Below are 17,311 nucleotides of genomic sequence, written 5' to 3' on the forward strand. Positions count from 1 at the left end.
TTATGGAGTTTGTAAGCAGATGCTTAAATTTTCTTATAATCAATCAGCATAAGTATTTGCTGAAGTCTTCTGCCAAGTCAGGTGTGATCCAGCTTTATGCCTTTGCCTAGCAAATAGTCCATGTATCCTTAATTCAACCTGCAAGATATTTCTGCTATCCTTAAGCCAAAAAGACATTTTCTTTACATAATACAGTTTGATTCTTTGCTAGTCTGAAATGACGCTTCAAAGAAACCAGTGTCCTAGGCAGATGGCTCTGCCTTTTCCCAGGTTCAGTAAGGTGAATTTATGTTTGGATTTTATTCAGCACACGTAGCTGTAGTGTGCTACTTGCATGATGGTAAAGCTAGATCAAACAATTTATTACTTTCACATTCTGGTCATTTATTTATAGAGAAATAACAGATTTACAACATGCGTGTAGCATTTTACAATTTATAAACCACCAAAATTGTTCCAGTCACAGAAGATACAAACATTTCTGTGACTCTTTGTCCTGCTGCGTTTCTTCAAGGCTGTATTTTTTCTCTTCTTTCTTTCTAAGCATTTGTGTCTGAGAAAGTGCAGTTCTTCTCTTGACCCTGCTCTTCCTTTTTCTTTAGGTTAAGCTGTTACTGGTTGAAGAGGATTAGAAGGCGGCTCCCGATTGCCCCAAAATCCATAGTCCCTTGTGAAACCCTAATCTTTTTCTTTCTTAGTCTCTTTAATAGTCTAGGAAATACAAATACGATTACAGAAGAATGCATAGAAATAAAAAGCTAAATACTGTAAATATGAAATACTGTAAAAACCGTGACTAGCAGCACCATAGAAGGGAGACTGACAGTAATCACAGCAATAAAAAATAATAATGAGTGTTGCTTTTGGTCCTGGGTTGCATGTGCAACTTGGATTGTGAAGACAGGCTGGGGCTGTTCAGCCTGGAGAAGAGAAGCTGTGTGGAGACCTCAGAACAGCTTCCAGTGTCTGAAGGGGGCTACAAGGATGCTGGAGAGGGACTCTTCATCAGGGACTGTAGCGATAGGACAAGGGTGATGGGTTCAAACTGAAACAGGGGAAGTTCAGGTTAGATATGAGGCAGAAGTTCTTCCCTGTGTGGGTGCTGAGGCTCTGGGACAGGGTGCCCAGAGAAGTGGTGAATGCTCCATTCCTGGAAGTGTTCAAAGCCAGGCTGGACAGAGCCTTGGGCGACCTATCTAGTGTGAGGCATCCCTGTCTGTGGCAGGGCTTTGGAACTGAATGATCTTAAGGTCCTTTCCAACCCAAACCATTCTGTGATTCTATGAACTTCCGATCTACCTATTTATAGGTATATATATAGAGAGAGAGACACAAATGTGGTAGGTATTTTCAGTTTGGAGACTTAAAGCACAGGCTGTATTGGCTCTCTGAAAGACTCTACTGATTTTGTCACTTGGGTACTTCTTGGACTGTTTTGTGAATAAACCGTGCACTTACTTGGGGCAGACTTCTTGAGGTTCTAACGCTGGACTCTGGCTCTTGCAGTGGATGGGCATTAAGGCAGATACTGTATGAGTATCCAGTGAGACAGATTCTCATGAGAGAAACGTATGGTGCACTGGCATATAACAATTTCTTGTGTGTGTTTTTGGAGCGGGAAGAAAGACCCTTCTTTTGTGTAAGGTTGAGGAAAAGAGATTTTTGAGATCCTCCTGTTTGTAAAATGCCCTAAGTTAGATCCAATACCACTGTATTCAGCGGTGTGATGAATAAAACCTTCAGATTCAACCAGAACTGTAAGCTATTGAGGGACATGAGGACTTGAAATTGCTTTTTATGGGCATAAACCTTGCACTGTTTAAGTAGCAGTAGTGCTTTGCTGGAGTGTTGTGCATTTGGCAGTTAATTTCTCGGGGCTTTCCAAAACTGAGAAAGTATTTTCAAGTATGCTGGTGTTTTCAGATAAGAACTCTCATTTAGACATACTGTTTCAGAGAGCTGGCTGTGTTGTGCAAGACCCAGCTGGGACACATACAATTTATTTGTTTCTTTGCTGATTTTTCTTTTGAAAATAAATCTAGCTGTTCAAGGGGGAAAGAGGCTAAGATGTGAGAGAAGGAAGGAAATGGAACGATTTCTGCTTTTCTTTGTTCAGCACCAAAATATGGATAAGTTGTGTTTTCGTGACAGATGGGAACTTTCCACTACAAATTCTTAGAATATGTTAGGAGAGTTGGTTTTTTTTGTTTGTTTGTTCCTCCCCTGCCCTCTCCTGTTTTGGCTGATTTGGGGAAGAACCTCTTTACCAGTCCCATCTATTTTTCTGGCTATCTCTGATCCTTTCTGTACAGGTACAGGAGACCTCTAATCCGTGCTGGTAGTTTGTTACTTTGGGAGAGGAAAACATCTGTGGGACTCTATTGCATTTGCTTGCTTGGGCCCTCCCTGTCTGGTAATGTTGTAAGATTTGTTGGACTTTGCAAATGAAGCATGTTTTCAGATAGGGATTATACCAATATAAATAGGCCTGGAACCCTGTAAGGATAACATAGTTCCCTGAGGAATGTGTATCTAATTAGTCTTGGAGAGGTCATATCTGATACAGGGAAAGCAGAAGTCAAAGTCTCTCAAAGATGTATGCAATGGACAAAATTAGGATTTTTTTTTTGTAACTGTTGTTTAAAGAAGTAGCAAAATGAGACATTTTAAACAAAGATATTATGGTTTTGCACTCATTTTAGCATGACATCATTTCAACCCACTTCATAAACCTGTGGTTAAACAGATTAACTCGGGAGGGACCGTAGCTAGCACTCTATTTGCAGTTTAGATTGTCAGACTGTACCACAGTGCAGAGGGCTAGTGCAAATTCCAATAAAAATCAAGTTTTAGGATCTTGGTTCCTGCTGGCTGGTTTAACCCCTTTTAGCTACACCCAAGTTCTGCCCAAGATTCTTGGCCTTTGCTTTTGAACTCTCTTGGAGCAAATCCAGTGATGTGATAAAGGAAAGAACTTTATCTCTGGTTACTGGTTTATAGTTATCAGGAAAACCTCACCATTTCTGATTCTAGGATTCTTCTGTTTCATTGGAATTGGAGTTCTTCAGAGAGTTGGAAGAACAACATGCATGATGTAGCTCAGGACTGTGACTTTGCAAGATCAAATGTCACAGCATGGAAGAAAGCCAGACTTAGAGGTGGCAAAGATCTGTGAACAATAAAGTTTTGCATCTCGGGATAACTGCATTTCTTGCTACTTGGGAAAGGCTTCTTCAGTGACTTAATTTGAAACAACTGTTGCTTTTTCTTGGGAAATAGGGATTTGCATATAAATAAATATACAAAATTCTGAAATACCTCTTGAAGGTATCTGACTTTACATTTCAGGTGCTAATTTCGGATTTTGTTTCATGAGGCATTAATGTGAAGAAGACAAAGGAGTTGTGCATGGGTCAGGACTGTAGAAACATGGCTTAGATCTTACTGTACTCAGTCACAGGTTTGTTCCAAGAAACTCATGGAGAGTTAATCAAGCTTCAGCTGATCTTTACACCTTGAAGTGGGTACATGTAGTGTTAGCTTGATTTCAGCAAATAACAAATCCTGAAGCTGAGAGATCAATAAAATGGTGCTAAAATATCACTGTTGGAATTCGGGTTTGGATTCAGAGAGCTCCTGGCTGTGTTTGTGCTATCTTTCCCTGTAGCAACTTTATCACAGAAATAGGTGAGAAAAATAATGTAATGTGTTAGCAAGCTTTTCTGATCGACTTGACTTATGCTTGCAGTATGATCATACTATATATGATCAAATCTTTGCATTTTATTAATAATCATGAGCCAAGCCCATCAGCAGTATCTCGTCTGTAGCTGTCTTTGGAATTTAGAGTGCTTTTTTTTTTCTTCTTTCTTCCACACTTAGCTTCAGAAGTGCTTTAGGATAATCCAGGAGGAGGGTTGTTTCCACCAGCCCAAAGAATTTGTTGCTCTGAAGTGAGGGTGGAAATAGTGTATAGATGCACTGAATCTCAATGCTGATTTTGCTGTATCTATTCTTTTCTTTTTGAGAACAGAATTGTATCTTATTTATTAAAATACTCTGATGATTCCAAAGTGCTCACTCAGTTTATGTTGTGTTTGGCAGGCCTTCCTTTAAGGCTGCTGTTTTCAGCCTGCCCCAAAATGCTCAATTTGAGTAAGAAAATTCGGTGGGTTTGGGCACACTTGGGAGCTGTTCTGTCTGGCATGAAGTGTCGAGGATACTTGATGTCTCCAGGACAAAAGAATTAGATACTTAAACCACACAACTGGAGATGCTCTGTTTAAAAAAGAAGTAAAAGAAGTTGTATATGACTGAAGGTTCTGAACCCCACATTAAGATCCCAATAACATCCCTTTTTATTCCACAGTTTGGATTTACATTTTGAATTTTGTCATGTTACAAGTTGTATCCTTGAGAGCACAGGTATTTGAAGGTGTACTCAGTGTCCTTTAGTTTGTTTCCTTAGTGAGGGGGATTTATGATCAGAGTGTTTTGGGGGGTGGGATAACTGACAGATGTCAAAAGGATAAAAATAGGCAGAGAAATTTCTCTGTGTGTGCGTATATGTGTGTATATTTATATACACACACATACACAAAGATGCATATAAACTATTTCCATGAGCTTACCATTTAGGCTCCTGACAGTCATTTATACAACAGTCAAGGTTTCCTAACATCACTGTAACTTTATGCTATTTAGAGGATATCAGTGGGTTCATTTTGCTGCTCTTTTCACCCCTTCTCATCAATTCTGTAACATGATCAGCAGTGAACTAGAATGAACGGGCTTTTTAGCAGCTCATGTGTATATATTGGATGAAGGTTCCTCCTGCTGCACATCCTTTATGCTACACACAATCTGTGGCAGGCATGCCAGTGTTTCTTACTTGAGGAAACTGTAGATTAGGAAAAAAGTGATTAGTTATATCCAAATGCTTTTCCAAAAGCAGTGTGATAGTGTTTGAGATGTAGTCTTTGAATGCACCTTTGGTAGCAACTGGCACATGCTTTGAAGATGGTTCTTCCTCTGAAAAACCACCTCCTTCTTGCAAAAAGAAAATAAAAAGTAATGAGGATAAAGAGGAAAGGTGCATCTGGGATTGAAAAAAAGGGATTGCAATGTAAATGCCAGGTAACAAATCACCTGTTGTGAAACGAAGGGGAGAGAGGGGAAGCACTGTAGTGTCTGTTCCAGCAAGTGAGGCCAGATCTTATTTCCTTAGTGCCAGATATTATGCCATTTGTTGACGTTTTTTCTTGTTTGAGTTAACATTTATCTGCTGCTGACTGGTTACTCATTAACTGATGTGACTGGTGTTGCAGTCGTATGAAGGAAAATTACCCACAGATTCACTGGAGTTGGAATTCTTCATCAAAGTAATTATTTTCAGTCTTCTTCTGTCAATGTGGGACTCTTCCAAACTAAGACTCGGTTCAGGAAGTGGTGCACCAGGAAAGTGTTTCCATATTAACCGTGTATGCAAGAACAGGTAGTTTGTCTTTCCAATATTTGCTTGGCTATGGGCAGACTGCTGTGCCTAAATGCATGTGTGTGTATGTGCTGGACACTGCTTGGGTAACCGTCTGAAAATGAGGCAAGGCATTCCCATGTTCTGGTATTGCTTCTTAATACGTGAACATGCAGAAGCTAAATGTACTTTGTGTGGAACTAAGCAATGTTAGTTCATTCAGAGTAAAGATAGTATTGAAAGCTGGTTGCAATGCCTTTCTTTAGATTAGCTGTAGCTTCAGTTGGGGGATCAGAAGTCTTTCTGAAGTCGTATTTTTTGTGCAGTTGATACACAGGGTCTGTGACTTTTTAAACCAATGAATGAGACATTTATACTCCATTTTCTGTCTCTGCATTGATACTGGATTGAAGTCCTGAAATCTTGCTTTCCAGCTCTGTACTCTTGAAATGCTGATCTTGTTTGGGTACGTCTGAAACCCTTTCCACTCAGGAAAGAGCTGGAGTCACTCATATATCCTCGCCTTAGGTCACCTAGACCTCGTGATAGCCTCTGTTATCTATGAACACGTCAACTATTTTGCTTCTAACCTGTGTCGAGATTAACAGCAGAAGAATTTGCTGCAACTGCTTATGGAACTAAAATTGAGATGCATAGAGATCTTGGCTGTTTTGCTGCTTCTGGGAAGAAATACGCTATTTGTGTATATGGAGCAGGAAAAAAATGTCAGTGCACATTGGGTAGTTCAGTGTGTCTTGCATTGAGTTTTGTAGCTTGAAAACAGTAGCAGTGCATCCAAGTCTTTGGTTGCATAATGCATTTGGAGTGCTCTGCAGTTGAGTGACAGTTGAACATAGTGGTACGTGGCAGTGTGCGTAGGGATTGCTGTATGCATAAGAATGGGCATTATGTGACTTCTTGGTAGCCCTAGAACAGAACCATCTAACATCAGTGTTGATCTTCGTAAAAAGCAAGCACGAAAGACACACAACCAGAAGAAGATGGAGTCTTGTCTGTGAACTCAGGTGGCTGTGTGTAACTGTTCTAAGCATTGTGAAGCTCAGAGGAGACAAAATCAAGTGTTACCACTAACATGAGCTCTTATCTTTTTACAGCCCCGAGACAGTGTGAGTTGCCTGAAAAAAGATTCCACAGATCTGCCAAAAAAGAGCTGTAACTGTCTGCTGAAATTCTTTTCCAGTGGATGTCCAAGTGCTTGATTCCTCGAGGGTTTTAACAGTGGAGGGAAGGGAGAGTGCAGGGATGACATTATGTGCTCCAGTGCTGACAGTTTTATTCCCCAGTGGTTCTTACCGTTAATTATATGAACGTGTAATATCAGTTCATCTCTGCCTGCAAATTGCTTTTGGTGTTTCCATGAATTCCCTCTTATTATAGGCAGTGAGAGGAAAGTAATTACTGAAATGTCAGGTTTCATCTGTTTTAACCTTAGGTGTTGCTAATGAGAGCACTAGCATAACCTAATTTTTAGTTAAATACCAGGTAATGGCATGGTCAGGACACCTGGGGACAGTCTTTCCTCCATAGATGCAGTATTTGCTGCTCATGGTGATGGTACAGGATTCTTCCTGCCACTGACTGCTCTGCCTGGTGGTTTGACGCTTTGGCTTGAAAAGAGGATTGGTGCTTGTAATAGGAAGTTTTACATGCTGTGTCAGGCAGGAGGTCACAGAGGCAGATGTCTTTGCTTTCAACAGTGGGAATGCTATCATAGCAGCTTAGTTAACATCTTCCATGTGTTTGGTGTGGTGTTGGCTTGGATAGATTAGTGAATCATAAGTGGCAGTCATGAAAGGAGCTGCAAGTCCATTGAGGAATTGGAGGATGCAGCAGACAACCCTCAAGGGTTCGTATCTGTCCTGTTTTCTTTAGGGATAGTATGGAGATCACGAGGAGGCTGGGAGATGAAAATCAGTGTGCTTCCTCTTTTATTTTTTTCCTCTTTCTATAAGTACTGTGTGATTTAAGAAGTGTTGAGAATCGGATATATATCTGTTTTCACAAGCAATTATGGAGGCCAACACCATCCGTTCCATGCTAGTGGTTAAAAAAGCTGTTCCTGAGTGTTTAGACCAGAGTGGTCCTGGTATAGTCAGGTCTATCTCTTTTTCTTTGTGCTGCCTACAGGACTGAAGTTTCTCTTTGCTCTTGCAGCTTGCTCTGTTGCATGGACTACATCATCTTTTTATTATTCTAAGGGTTATAAACGGCACATCAGGTCCCTTCTGCTCAGTAATCAACTCTGCTCAAAGCTCCATCCAGCACTGGCAGGGATGGGGCAACCACAACAGTTTTCATTTGGGTTAACCTCAAGGTGCTTGTTAAAGTGAACCTGCACGATGATTGTCACTGAAACTCAGCTGAGTGGTGTCAGTTGATGAACCACAGTCCCCTGACTCTATGTGCAAGGTCTGAGAGTACTTGTCATATGAGACTAGAAAGAAGCTTTTCCCTAGATCATAATTTAATCCAAATCAGTAATTATTTTCCTTCCTTTCTTGGAGTTCTGAATATTCAAATGAGGTTGGTTGTATTGTATTGATTTGTTTTTTTTTTTTGCCTTTGGTGTGGTTTACACAGAACATGTTCTCCATAATGTAACTTGGAGCCAAGCCTCTGAAATTGTGAGTCCACTGAATGTGTTGTGCTTACTCTGCTCAGCCCACACCCCATAAAAAAATCCAGAACAAGGGAAAGGTATTGGGAATTGCTGAAGTTCCGGAGTACTAGAAAAGCAGGATACTTACTTAGTGTAAAACTTGTATTAGAAGTATGCTGCAAAGGATGGAGGGGGTGAGAAAGCACTCCGTTTCCCTGCAGTATGTGACCTGAGGAAAGGCATTACTCTTCAGCTTGTTTCACTGACAACAGCATGAGAGGGGGGCACTGAGTTAACATTAAGCTGATGGCAACTTTTCAGTGAGCTCATAGAAAGTAATACAGCTGGGAGCAGCTCTGGACACTCACGTTCTGCACCTGGTCTGGTTAGTGCCCCTTTGATTCCGCCTGAGGGAGCTCAGTCAATGGGATTGGGTCATCTCCAAAGGAATTACCCTTTTTCCTTATTTTATTATTTTTTATTCCAGGTGGTGACACCCTGCTTTTTTCCAAGTAACTACGAACTGGTAAGTATTTTGACATTACTGATACCCATCAGGTTTTATTAGGTTATAGGTTAGGTTATTCCCGTAGCCTCATATAATCTCATGTTATTTCAGTGCTGTGCCATCCCCCTTCCCTGTGAGGGCTTGGCAAATCAAAGGTCTATTCCTGAAGCTTGTTACTGTGTCCTGGCCCATGCAGAAATCTGGTTGTTTAATTGAGGGTTTTGCAAGGCTAAGGATTAACTGGGCAAAATGTTTTCTGCTCTTTAGGATTCTTCTTAAACTGAGCTGGGTGACTTGCCTGTGATGCAGCAAACGTGCTGTTGTCTGTATTAGACTATCTGCACTTGTTTGCGTATTCTAAATGAAAAAAGGCATTAATTGTTTCAACATGCTGCTGTCTCCTGTTGATTTGAAAGTACAACTAGTGGACAGCTTGGTTGCGGTATATTATCTTTGTTCGTGGTGGAAGAGACAAGTTATAATCCTAGAATCCCAGACTGGTTTGGGTTGGAAGGGACCTTAAAGCTCATCCAGTTCAACCCCCTGCCATGGGCAGGGACACCTTCTGCTAGACCGGGTTGCTCTAAGCCCTGTCCAACCTGGCCTTCACACTGCCAGGGATGAGGCAGCCACAGCTTCTCTGGGCACCCTGTGCCAGCGCCTCAGCACCCTCACAGGGAAGAATTTTTTTCCTAGTGTCTAATCTCAGTCTCCCCTCTGTCAGTTTAAAGCCATTTCCCCTTTTCCTGTCACTATGTGTCACTAAGTTAACCCACACTTGCTCAGGATAGGAAAATGGTAAGCCTTTTCTGGCTTGTGTGACTGAATTTGGTTATTTTAGCTCCAAGACTAGTGTGAATGAGGCCTGGAGGTTGGGGTGTAAGAGTTATTTATTGAACCACTGTTGCCACCTGCTAGTGTCATTACTAGGACACATCAACCAACAGCTGATGCCCAAGCATCAGACAAGAACTCTGGGTATTGTAGGTATGTGATGCAGCCACTGGTAATTAGGAATCCCGCAACCCGCTTCTGGCTTGCTGTGTGAATTGGCCAAGTCACTTTGCAAGTCTTTGTGTCTTGATTTCCCTGATAGAAAAACATAATGGTAATGGTAATTGCCTAATATGAACTACAAAAGTAAGAAGGTGCTATAAAAGTGTTGGTTCATGCTTTTCTTAATTATTATCACTTAAAAGAAAGGCTGGAAACCTTTCTGTTTGAATCGGTGATTAATGGTATTATGAGGAATGTGGATATCAACCCATGGGATGTTATCTCCTAATTTTGACCCAGTAATTTTATGAATTAACCCACGTCAGAGTCTGAGGATCCTGTATGACATTACTGCTAAAAGTATAAATAGAAAAGAAATCCTTCCTTATGTCTGTAGCTTCACAGTGTTAGATGTGTACTAGCAACTGTGGTTGCTATTTCCTTTGTGTTGTTCACAGAACCTGAATATTGATTCTGACGTAGAAAATTTGTTGTTGTGATTTGGGAACAATTTTAAACATCCAGCAACCTGGGGGATTTGTTACCAGTCATCACTGTTAATGATTCTGGCTTAATTTGGTTTATATGAGTTGTGAATATGGGGCATTGCTGCTGATGTGGGCCTGAGTGACGTTGTGACCTCCTGACAATTGGACAGTCTGAATGGCAAAAGTGGCCTAACCTGTTTTAGTTTACTAGCAGGGATGTAGCCAGGTGTATGTTCAGCCCCTGAATAAAACATTTACTAGTTTTAGGCAAAAGGGTGGAATTCTATTTAAATTTCTTGCAGGAAGAGCTGCAGGTGAAATATTTTCACTGTATGGTGTGTGATAAGTTGTTATTACTGAGAGTGAGATGGAGCAATCTGTTTTGCTTCTGATGTGAAATGTGGCTTCATTTTTAGATTAGGAGTCTGCCTTGTGTTCAAGTAAATTGTTTAGTGAAGATTTTTGTTGCTCTGAAGGAGGATAATCTGTGACCATATTGGCTGTTAGCAGTTTCACAACTACTTTGAGTACAAAATACTGAGAATATGAAGAATAAGTAGTTGAGATCTTTAGATAACTCTATTGAAATCAACCACATCACATTTTGTTGCTGAACTGTGAAATTACTCGCATTCATTCCAGCCAAGGAATTTCAACATCTTAGTTCTCACATGGATAAACTACATGTACATGCACTCTAAGTTAGTGCTACATATTTTAGCCAATGTAATGGTTGTCTCTGTTGCTCTCGTTGAGGTGTTTTATAGCAGGAACTGTAGTTAAACTCTCTGGCATTTTTGTTGGGAGACTGTTGAAGCCTGGTGAAACTCAGATGCTTGTTTTCATCAGAATGCAGGGTTTACTGATTATTTTCAGCTTGGATGTCTGTTTCCAAAGAGGCCCTTGCTTCCAATTTCTCATGAGCTATGTATCTTGAAGCTTTGTAATGACATCAGGACCCTCATATATCAGCCCAATGCAGCTGTTAAGAGTTTCAGGTGCTAAAATATAAACCAGCTGCTGTGCTGACCGGAGCAAGGGGGATGATGTTATTCCAGCTCTGTTAATTCAAGTCATATGTTTAGCGAAAATGAATTATTGTGGTGTACTTCATTTCATGAAGAGGCAGTGGGTTATTTGTGACAGTGGACATTGATGCATCGTAGCATGAGCCAAAGATTTTAAAAAGGGGGAAAAAAGGGTGATGTAAAAGTGCCATGGAGACTTTATTTAATCTAAGAGCTGACTTACAATAGTTCCTCTCTAACAGCCTCTGTAACAGTTCTCTTCAAACTGATAAAAGTCAAAGATGGCAAGTGTTTAAACAGCCTTTTCTGGAATTGTTAAGTCTTATTTTGAAAGATGGTGAATTACCCAGTTGGTCTTATTCCTTAAAATCAACATTTTTTAATGTAACAATAAAATTGCTAACAAGTATGGGCATTTTTCTTAACTAAGTCATTTTTTCTAGCGCTGCAAAGAAAAGGAAGAGAAGGCTAAGGCCCTCACCTTAAAGCTCCAAATATTTTTCATTTCATGTATTCCTCTAAAAGGCCAACGGAAGGATATTGTTTTTGAGGTAATTTTTAGATTCCAGGAATTCCTCTAGTGCAGTTTCAGGTGCTTCAAGAGGGCAGTAAGTTTGTCTCCTTTACTATTTTTTCCTTTCCTTCCTTCACAATAGTGTATCTTTGAAAAGAATAAAGGAAATAAAAACTTGATTCCTCAGAGGCCCCCTCACACATCCGGCCAAACGTCTTGCAGTAACGAAATGTGGAGTGAAGGCCCAAACCTCCTTGCATAGATGGATTCTTATCTTCAGATTACTCCCTTGGTTGAATGGCCTTTATCATTGCATGACTTGTCTGTCAGTTTTAAGGCTGGTTTAGTAATGATCTTTACCAGAGAATTTTCTGCTCTAACCTTTATAACCTTTTTTCTTTCCACCCCGACCTTCTATTCCCCCCCCCCCCCCCCCCCCCCCCCCCGGCCATGTTACCAAGGAATTCTGCAAACCTGGGATGTTGCCATTAAAACACCACATTTCATAACCAGCTGTTCTAATGTGGAAAGATTAAGTGGACACCCAGCTACTCACATTTTGTTGTACCATCACTTCAAACTAAAGTTTGTTTGGCTATTTTGCTGATTCTGAGCTGGAAGTTGAGTTATTTTGATAGAAATTGGGAAGGGTGGGGAGGTGGTTCTGCTTTTGTTGTTTTGTTTAACTCCATTTTCCTGAAGTATGCAAGCTGCTTTTCTGCTTGTGAAGGGAAAAATCAGACTCCCATTCAGGCCCCTCCTAACGAACCGAAAACTGGATTTGGAACAGTGAGTCAGACTTCTTTGGCCCATCTCAAAAGAGGAGGGGAACAGAATGAATTTGATTGTGGGAGAAAAGGGGGATTTTTTTTCTCCCATATGAAGACAGGCTGAAAAAGTTGGGGCTGTTCAGCCTGGAGAAGAGAAGCTGCGTGGAGACCTCAGAACAGCTTCCAGCATCTGAAGGGGGCTGCAAGGATGCTGGAGAGGGACTCTTCATCAGGGACTGTAGCGATAGGACAAGGGGTGATGGGTTCAAACTAAAACAAGAAGTTCAGGTTAGATATGAAGAAGTTCTTCCCTGTGAGGGTGCTGAGGCACTGGCACAGGGTGCCCAGAGAAGCTGTGGCTGCCCCATCCCTGGCAGTGTTCAAAGCCAGGTTGAATGGGACTTGGGGCAGCCTGGTTTAGTGTGAGGTGTCCCTGCCTATGGCAGGGAGTTGGAACTGAATGATCTTAAGGTCCTTTCCAACCCAAACCATTCTGTGATTCTATGATTTTTGTGAGGTTGGTTTCTTGAGGGTTTAAAAAAAAAAAAAAAAAAAAAATTACTTATTAGAAGAGTGGGAAAATACCTCAAAAAAATTGCTTCAGAATTGAGCCTCATTCTAATTGCAGATCCCATTTTTCCATGAAAGCTATGGTAGTTTACACATACCTTAATGTGTCCACCCCAGTGCCAGCATTTCTCAAATTAAAAGTGAATTTTTGTGACAGTGCGTTGTGATACAAAGAAATACAAACCCAAATCCCCAATTATATATGGGGAAAGACAGGAAGAAACCAGAAAACCTTAAGACTACTCAGTACTCTAATACTGTAATATTGTTTGAAAGAAAATTAGTCCTTTTTATCAAAACCCCTCACATTCCTTTTTCCATGGAGCCTGTTGAGTGCTCCACGGATGCTTTGTCTGAGAAAGATCAGTAGATAGGATAACATGTATTTTTATCCTCACTGCATTCATTTACTTTTTAAACACATCTTCCCAGAAAACCCAAGAAGTGAGGCAGTCAGTTCCCATGGAGCACAGTCCATCTGGTTTTAATGTGAGCCTGCCAGAGACTTCTTGAAGAATCTGAGGCTGAATTACTGTTTGTGCTGTTGGACATGTAGATGAAGGATTGCATTCTCCAGTTTCATTTTAAGTGGGACCTCAGTGCTGGAAGACAGAAGATTGTTAACTTGGGTTAATCAGGTGTGACCTCCAAATTCCCTGGAGGATGGTGACAGTGACTAGGCTGGATTAGGAAGTGACATATGCAACGATTTTGCATCTGCCAGGGATGATTTTGGTTTCCGGCTTAAATCAGCAAAAGCTTTGCTGGAAAATTGCACCAAGTGGGTTTGATTTGTAAATGGATTTCTGTGACTAATGACTAATTTGTTTCCTTTTTCTTCTTTCAAGCAGTACAATGGAAATCTTGTGGCTAACTAGGAAAATACCAGGCTCTGTTATTTACAGGGTCTTTTTGGATGTAGGAAGTAGAGAAGACTTTAGCTCACAGGACACACGAGATGCGTACAAAGCGTTACACACATACAGCAAGCATGACGTGGTGGAGGTAGAGGGCACACCAAGTCTGCCAGACCTCCCCATTGGTGTGATCTTTCCTGCCTCCTTCCTTCAGTCTCACCAGAGCAGTTCTGCCAGGGAATGCTGCAGGCTGCAGCTGCCTGTGTCATGAGCGGGCCTGCACATCATGGGAAGGGAAAGGCAACAGGGCTGTGCTATTCTCCAGTTTGTTTGCAAAGGGTGGAAATAGCCAGTGGAGGCTTACATTTGCCTCTTCAGTTCCTGCTTTGTCACCATGCAGAACCATAGTGCCATGTCTCCTTGTGAGGAAATCTGTAAGCTTTGAAGAAACCTTTGTGGAGATGTTTCTCCAATTCTGGTTCATACAGCTTTCCTGAACTGACGAGGAAGCAGAAATGCCTTCAAACTTTTTAAAACTACCTCCTTTTTTTTTTTTTTCCTTCCTTTCCTTTTTTTTCCAGCTTCATCAACCAATAATACTTCTACTTTTCTTGATTTGCGATAGGAAAAGTGGTGCTGGGCTCACATTTAAACAGGGGAAGTTCAGGTTAGATATAAGGAAGAAGTTCAGGTTAGATATAAGGAAGAAGTTCTTTACTGTGAGGGTGGTGAGGTGCCGGCACAGGGTGCCCAGGAAAGCTGTGGCTGCCCCATCCCTGCCAGTGTTCAAAGCCAGGTTGGATGGACTTGGAGCAGCCTGGTTTAGTGTGAGATGTCCCTGCCCATGGCAGGGGTTGGAACTGGGTGATCTTTAGGTTCTTTCCAACCCAAATAATTCTGTGATTCTATGCAAGATTTTCCAGATTGTGAAATGATTTTGCATCCCGCAGGCCAAAGATGCAGATGGTTTGTTAGCTGTAATGATAACACTGGTTACTACAGCTGCAATGTAGCTTGCTCCGGTTTAGCTTTAATGCTTTCTGAACAAAACCTTCTTGATTTTTGCACAGAACTTGAACTTGTTTTTTGAAGCAGTATTTTTATGCAGCTGAACATGAGGCATTGCTCTGTACACAGTGGGCTTTGCAGACTTGTGGAGTGGGGAACACTGAATTTTGGTGCAGTCTTATCTGACCTACAGCACTGATTTAGTTCTGGTGTCATTTAGTTTTCTCATTTTGAGTGTTTTTCAAGGTTAAATACTTCTGTTATTTTCTATTATTTTTTATTAGTTTATTTATAATTATTTTCTGTTTTCTATTATATTACCATTATTATACCAAATGGTAAAATCCTTAATTTAGGATATTTTTCTCTTGTGAAATGCCAGATCTTAACTTCATTGAGGTCTTAAGCAAACATTTTGAGCAGGTATTTTCACCTGGTTTTAACACTCAACTTCCTCATTACATTACCTTGATTTCATACTGATTGTAGTTATAAGTAAAAAACATGTACTGATGGCAGGTTATACTCCTGATGGTGTGTTGGATTTTTGTAGTAATGGGTTGGCTTATTTCTTTTAAAAGGTTTATTTTAAACCTCCTTAGATATGATTTAGCATATTTTAAAGCCTTGAACAGAGACTTTTCATGTTGCTTAAAGAAAATCCTGGGCAGTTCACTTGATCAGTACCTACACAAGTGTCTGTTTTACATGTAAAAGTATAAAATTAGAGATTGGGCAAAAATACAAAAGGGAATACACGGTTAGCACACACATCTCCATGTATGCTGTAATGGGGAGAAAGCACCCTTAGTGGCTGCATGCCGGCTTACAATACCTGAATACGCAGGCTGATCATATAAAATCATTTTTTCTGTGTCTCTTTGAAACGTAGTTTGGTCATTAATACTGTAGAATGTAGAAAGCATTCAGAAGTGCTTGTTTGTTGTATGTGTATTTTAGGAGATTTATTAGAGAATATGCTTGAACTACCTGGAAAATTAAAGTAATTTTTGTTAACTTGTCTCCTTTTGCAGACTAATAACTCTGAGGCTGTTAAAAATCATGTAACCAGAACGGTAAGTAATTCCATTTTCTTTCCCTGTCTTTCCTTTCCTTGCCCTGATGTATTCTCCTGTTCGTGGCTGCTTATTTTTAGTCCATCTTCACAAAGCATTCATTGCTAGCAGTTTCAAAGCACTCACTCTGGTTTCTGTACTGTGTGAAGTTAGCCTTTGATTAGTGGGGGGTTTGCTGCTGGGTTTATCCAGGAACAATGAAATGAACTCTCTGTTCCTTATTTCTAAATCAAGCATGGGAGAAGTGAAATATTGAAATGTTCATAGGCTCATTGTATTCACAGGAGTTGAAAAAAAAACAAGAGGGCTCTTTTTCCAGCAGGAAAGATATTAGTCTTTGTATTGTGGTCAATATACAGTCAGTCTTTCAGCCTTTACTTGTTCAAGTTCCTGTGCTAGGTTACTGACAAAACAAATTAAATGCCCTTTCCCAAACCTGTGTCATTATTCCTGTATTACTGCTGCTACAAGCACTAATAAATACATTTGTTGAAGTGCAGTAGGACCCAGTCTTGCAAGTGATGTAGAAATTTCCGCAAATGGAAGTATTGCACATGTTCAGTACTGCTGCTTGGGATGGGCTGCGTATCGGTTGGTGGGTGGTGAGCAATTGTAGTGTGCATCATTTGTCTGTCTTGGATCTTACTCCTCTCTTTTTGTTATCTCTCTTTTCATTATTTCAATTATTATTACTATGATTTTTTATATAATGTTTTACTTTATTGCAATAAACTGTTTTTATCTCAACCCATGGGTTTTTCCTTTTTCCACAGTTGTGGTGGGGAGTGAGTGAGCAAGAGGCTGCCTGGTACTTACTTGCCAGCTGGAGTTAAACCATGACAATCAGAGTTGCCAGGTTTCTTTGATTTTTAACTAAATCATGGGAAATGCCTGTAGATGACTGTTAGTAGGCAACTGTGAGGCAGGTATTTGGTTCCCCGCTGTAAAGATGAAGTTAGCATTGAAAAGGGGGCAGGATAGACTTGCAGCATGCATATGATCTTTACCAGCTCATTGTTCAATTCAAGAACAGTGCTGTGTACTGCAGTAAATGAGCATCTATTTCAGAGTGTTAGTCTTGTGCATGTTGCATTTGTTTTGTGTATCATCTGTGTTTCAGTGCTGCTAGTGCCATTCAGTGTAGGGTGTGAAGAGTTCTGATCCTTCAGTACATGCACAGACAGGAGACCTTCACAGAGATTGCATTTGTATTAGCAGCATAGTTTCTTTACCTGGGGTGCAACTGAAGTCATCTCTGTGGTTGGATCCATGCTCTTATTCACATTGTTCCAGTAAAATTATTTCTAAATTCATGGAATCCTAGACTGGTTTGGGCAGGAAGGGACCTTAAAGCTCATCCAGTTCCAACTGCATACCATGGGCAGGGACACCTTCCACTAGGC

At 40.6% G+C, this 17,311-nt stretch overlaps 1 protein-coding gene across 3 annotated transcripts in view; it reads left to right on the plus strand.

Moving 5' to 3' along the window:
* The window catches only part of TNS3 (tensin 3), a 197,496-nt gene that overhangs the window by 82,923 nt on the left and 97,262 nt on the right, over positions 1 to 17,311 (plus strand). For all 3 annotated transcript variants that reach the window (XM_061464584.1, XM_061464585.1, XM_061464586.1), the window contains exons 5-6: positions 8,581 to 8,619; positions 15,867 to 15,908. In XM_061464584.1, coding sequence (XP_061320568.1) covers positions 8,581 to 8,619; positions 15,867 to 15,908 — 81 coding nt within the window. The remainder of the gene's footprint in view (positions 1 to 8,580; positions 8,620 to 15,866; positions 15,909 to 17,311) is intronic.

The sequence above is a fragment of the Pezoporus flaviventris genome, unplaced genomic scaffold (genome assembly GCF_033815535.1).
Source record: "Pezoporus flaviventris isolate CSIRO_AGI_PZ_B2104156 unplaced genomic scaffold, CSIRO_AGI_Pfla_v1 ptg000037l, whole genome shotgun sequence".
NCBI classification, from domain to species: Eukaryota; Metazoa; Chordata; class Aves; order Psittaciformes; family Psittacidae; genus Pezoporus; species Pezoporus flaviventris.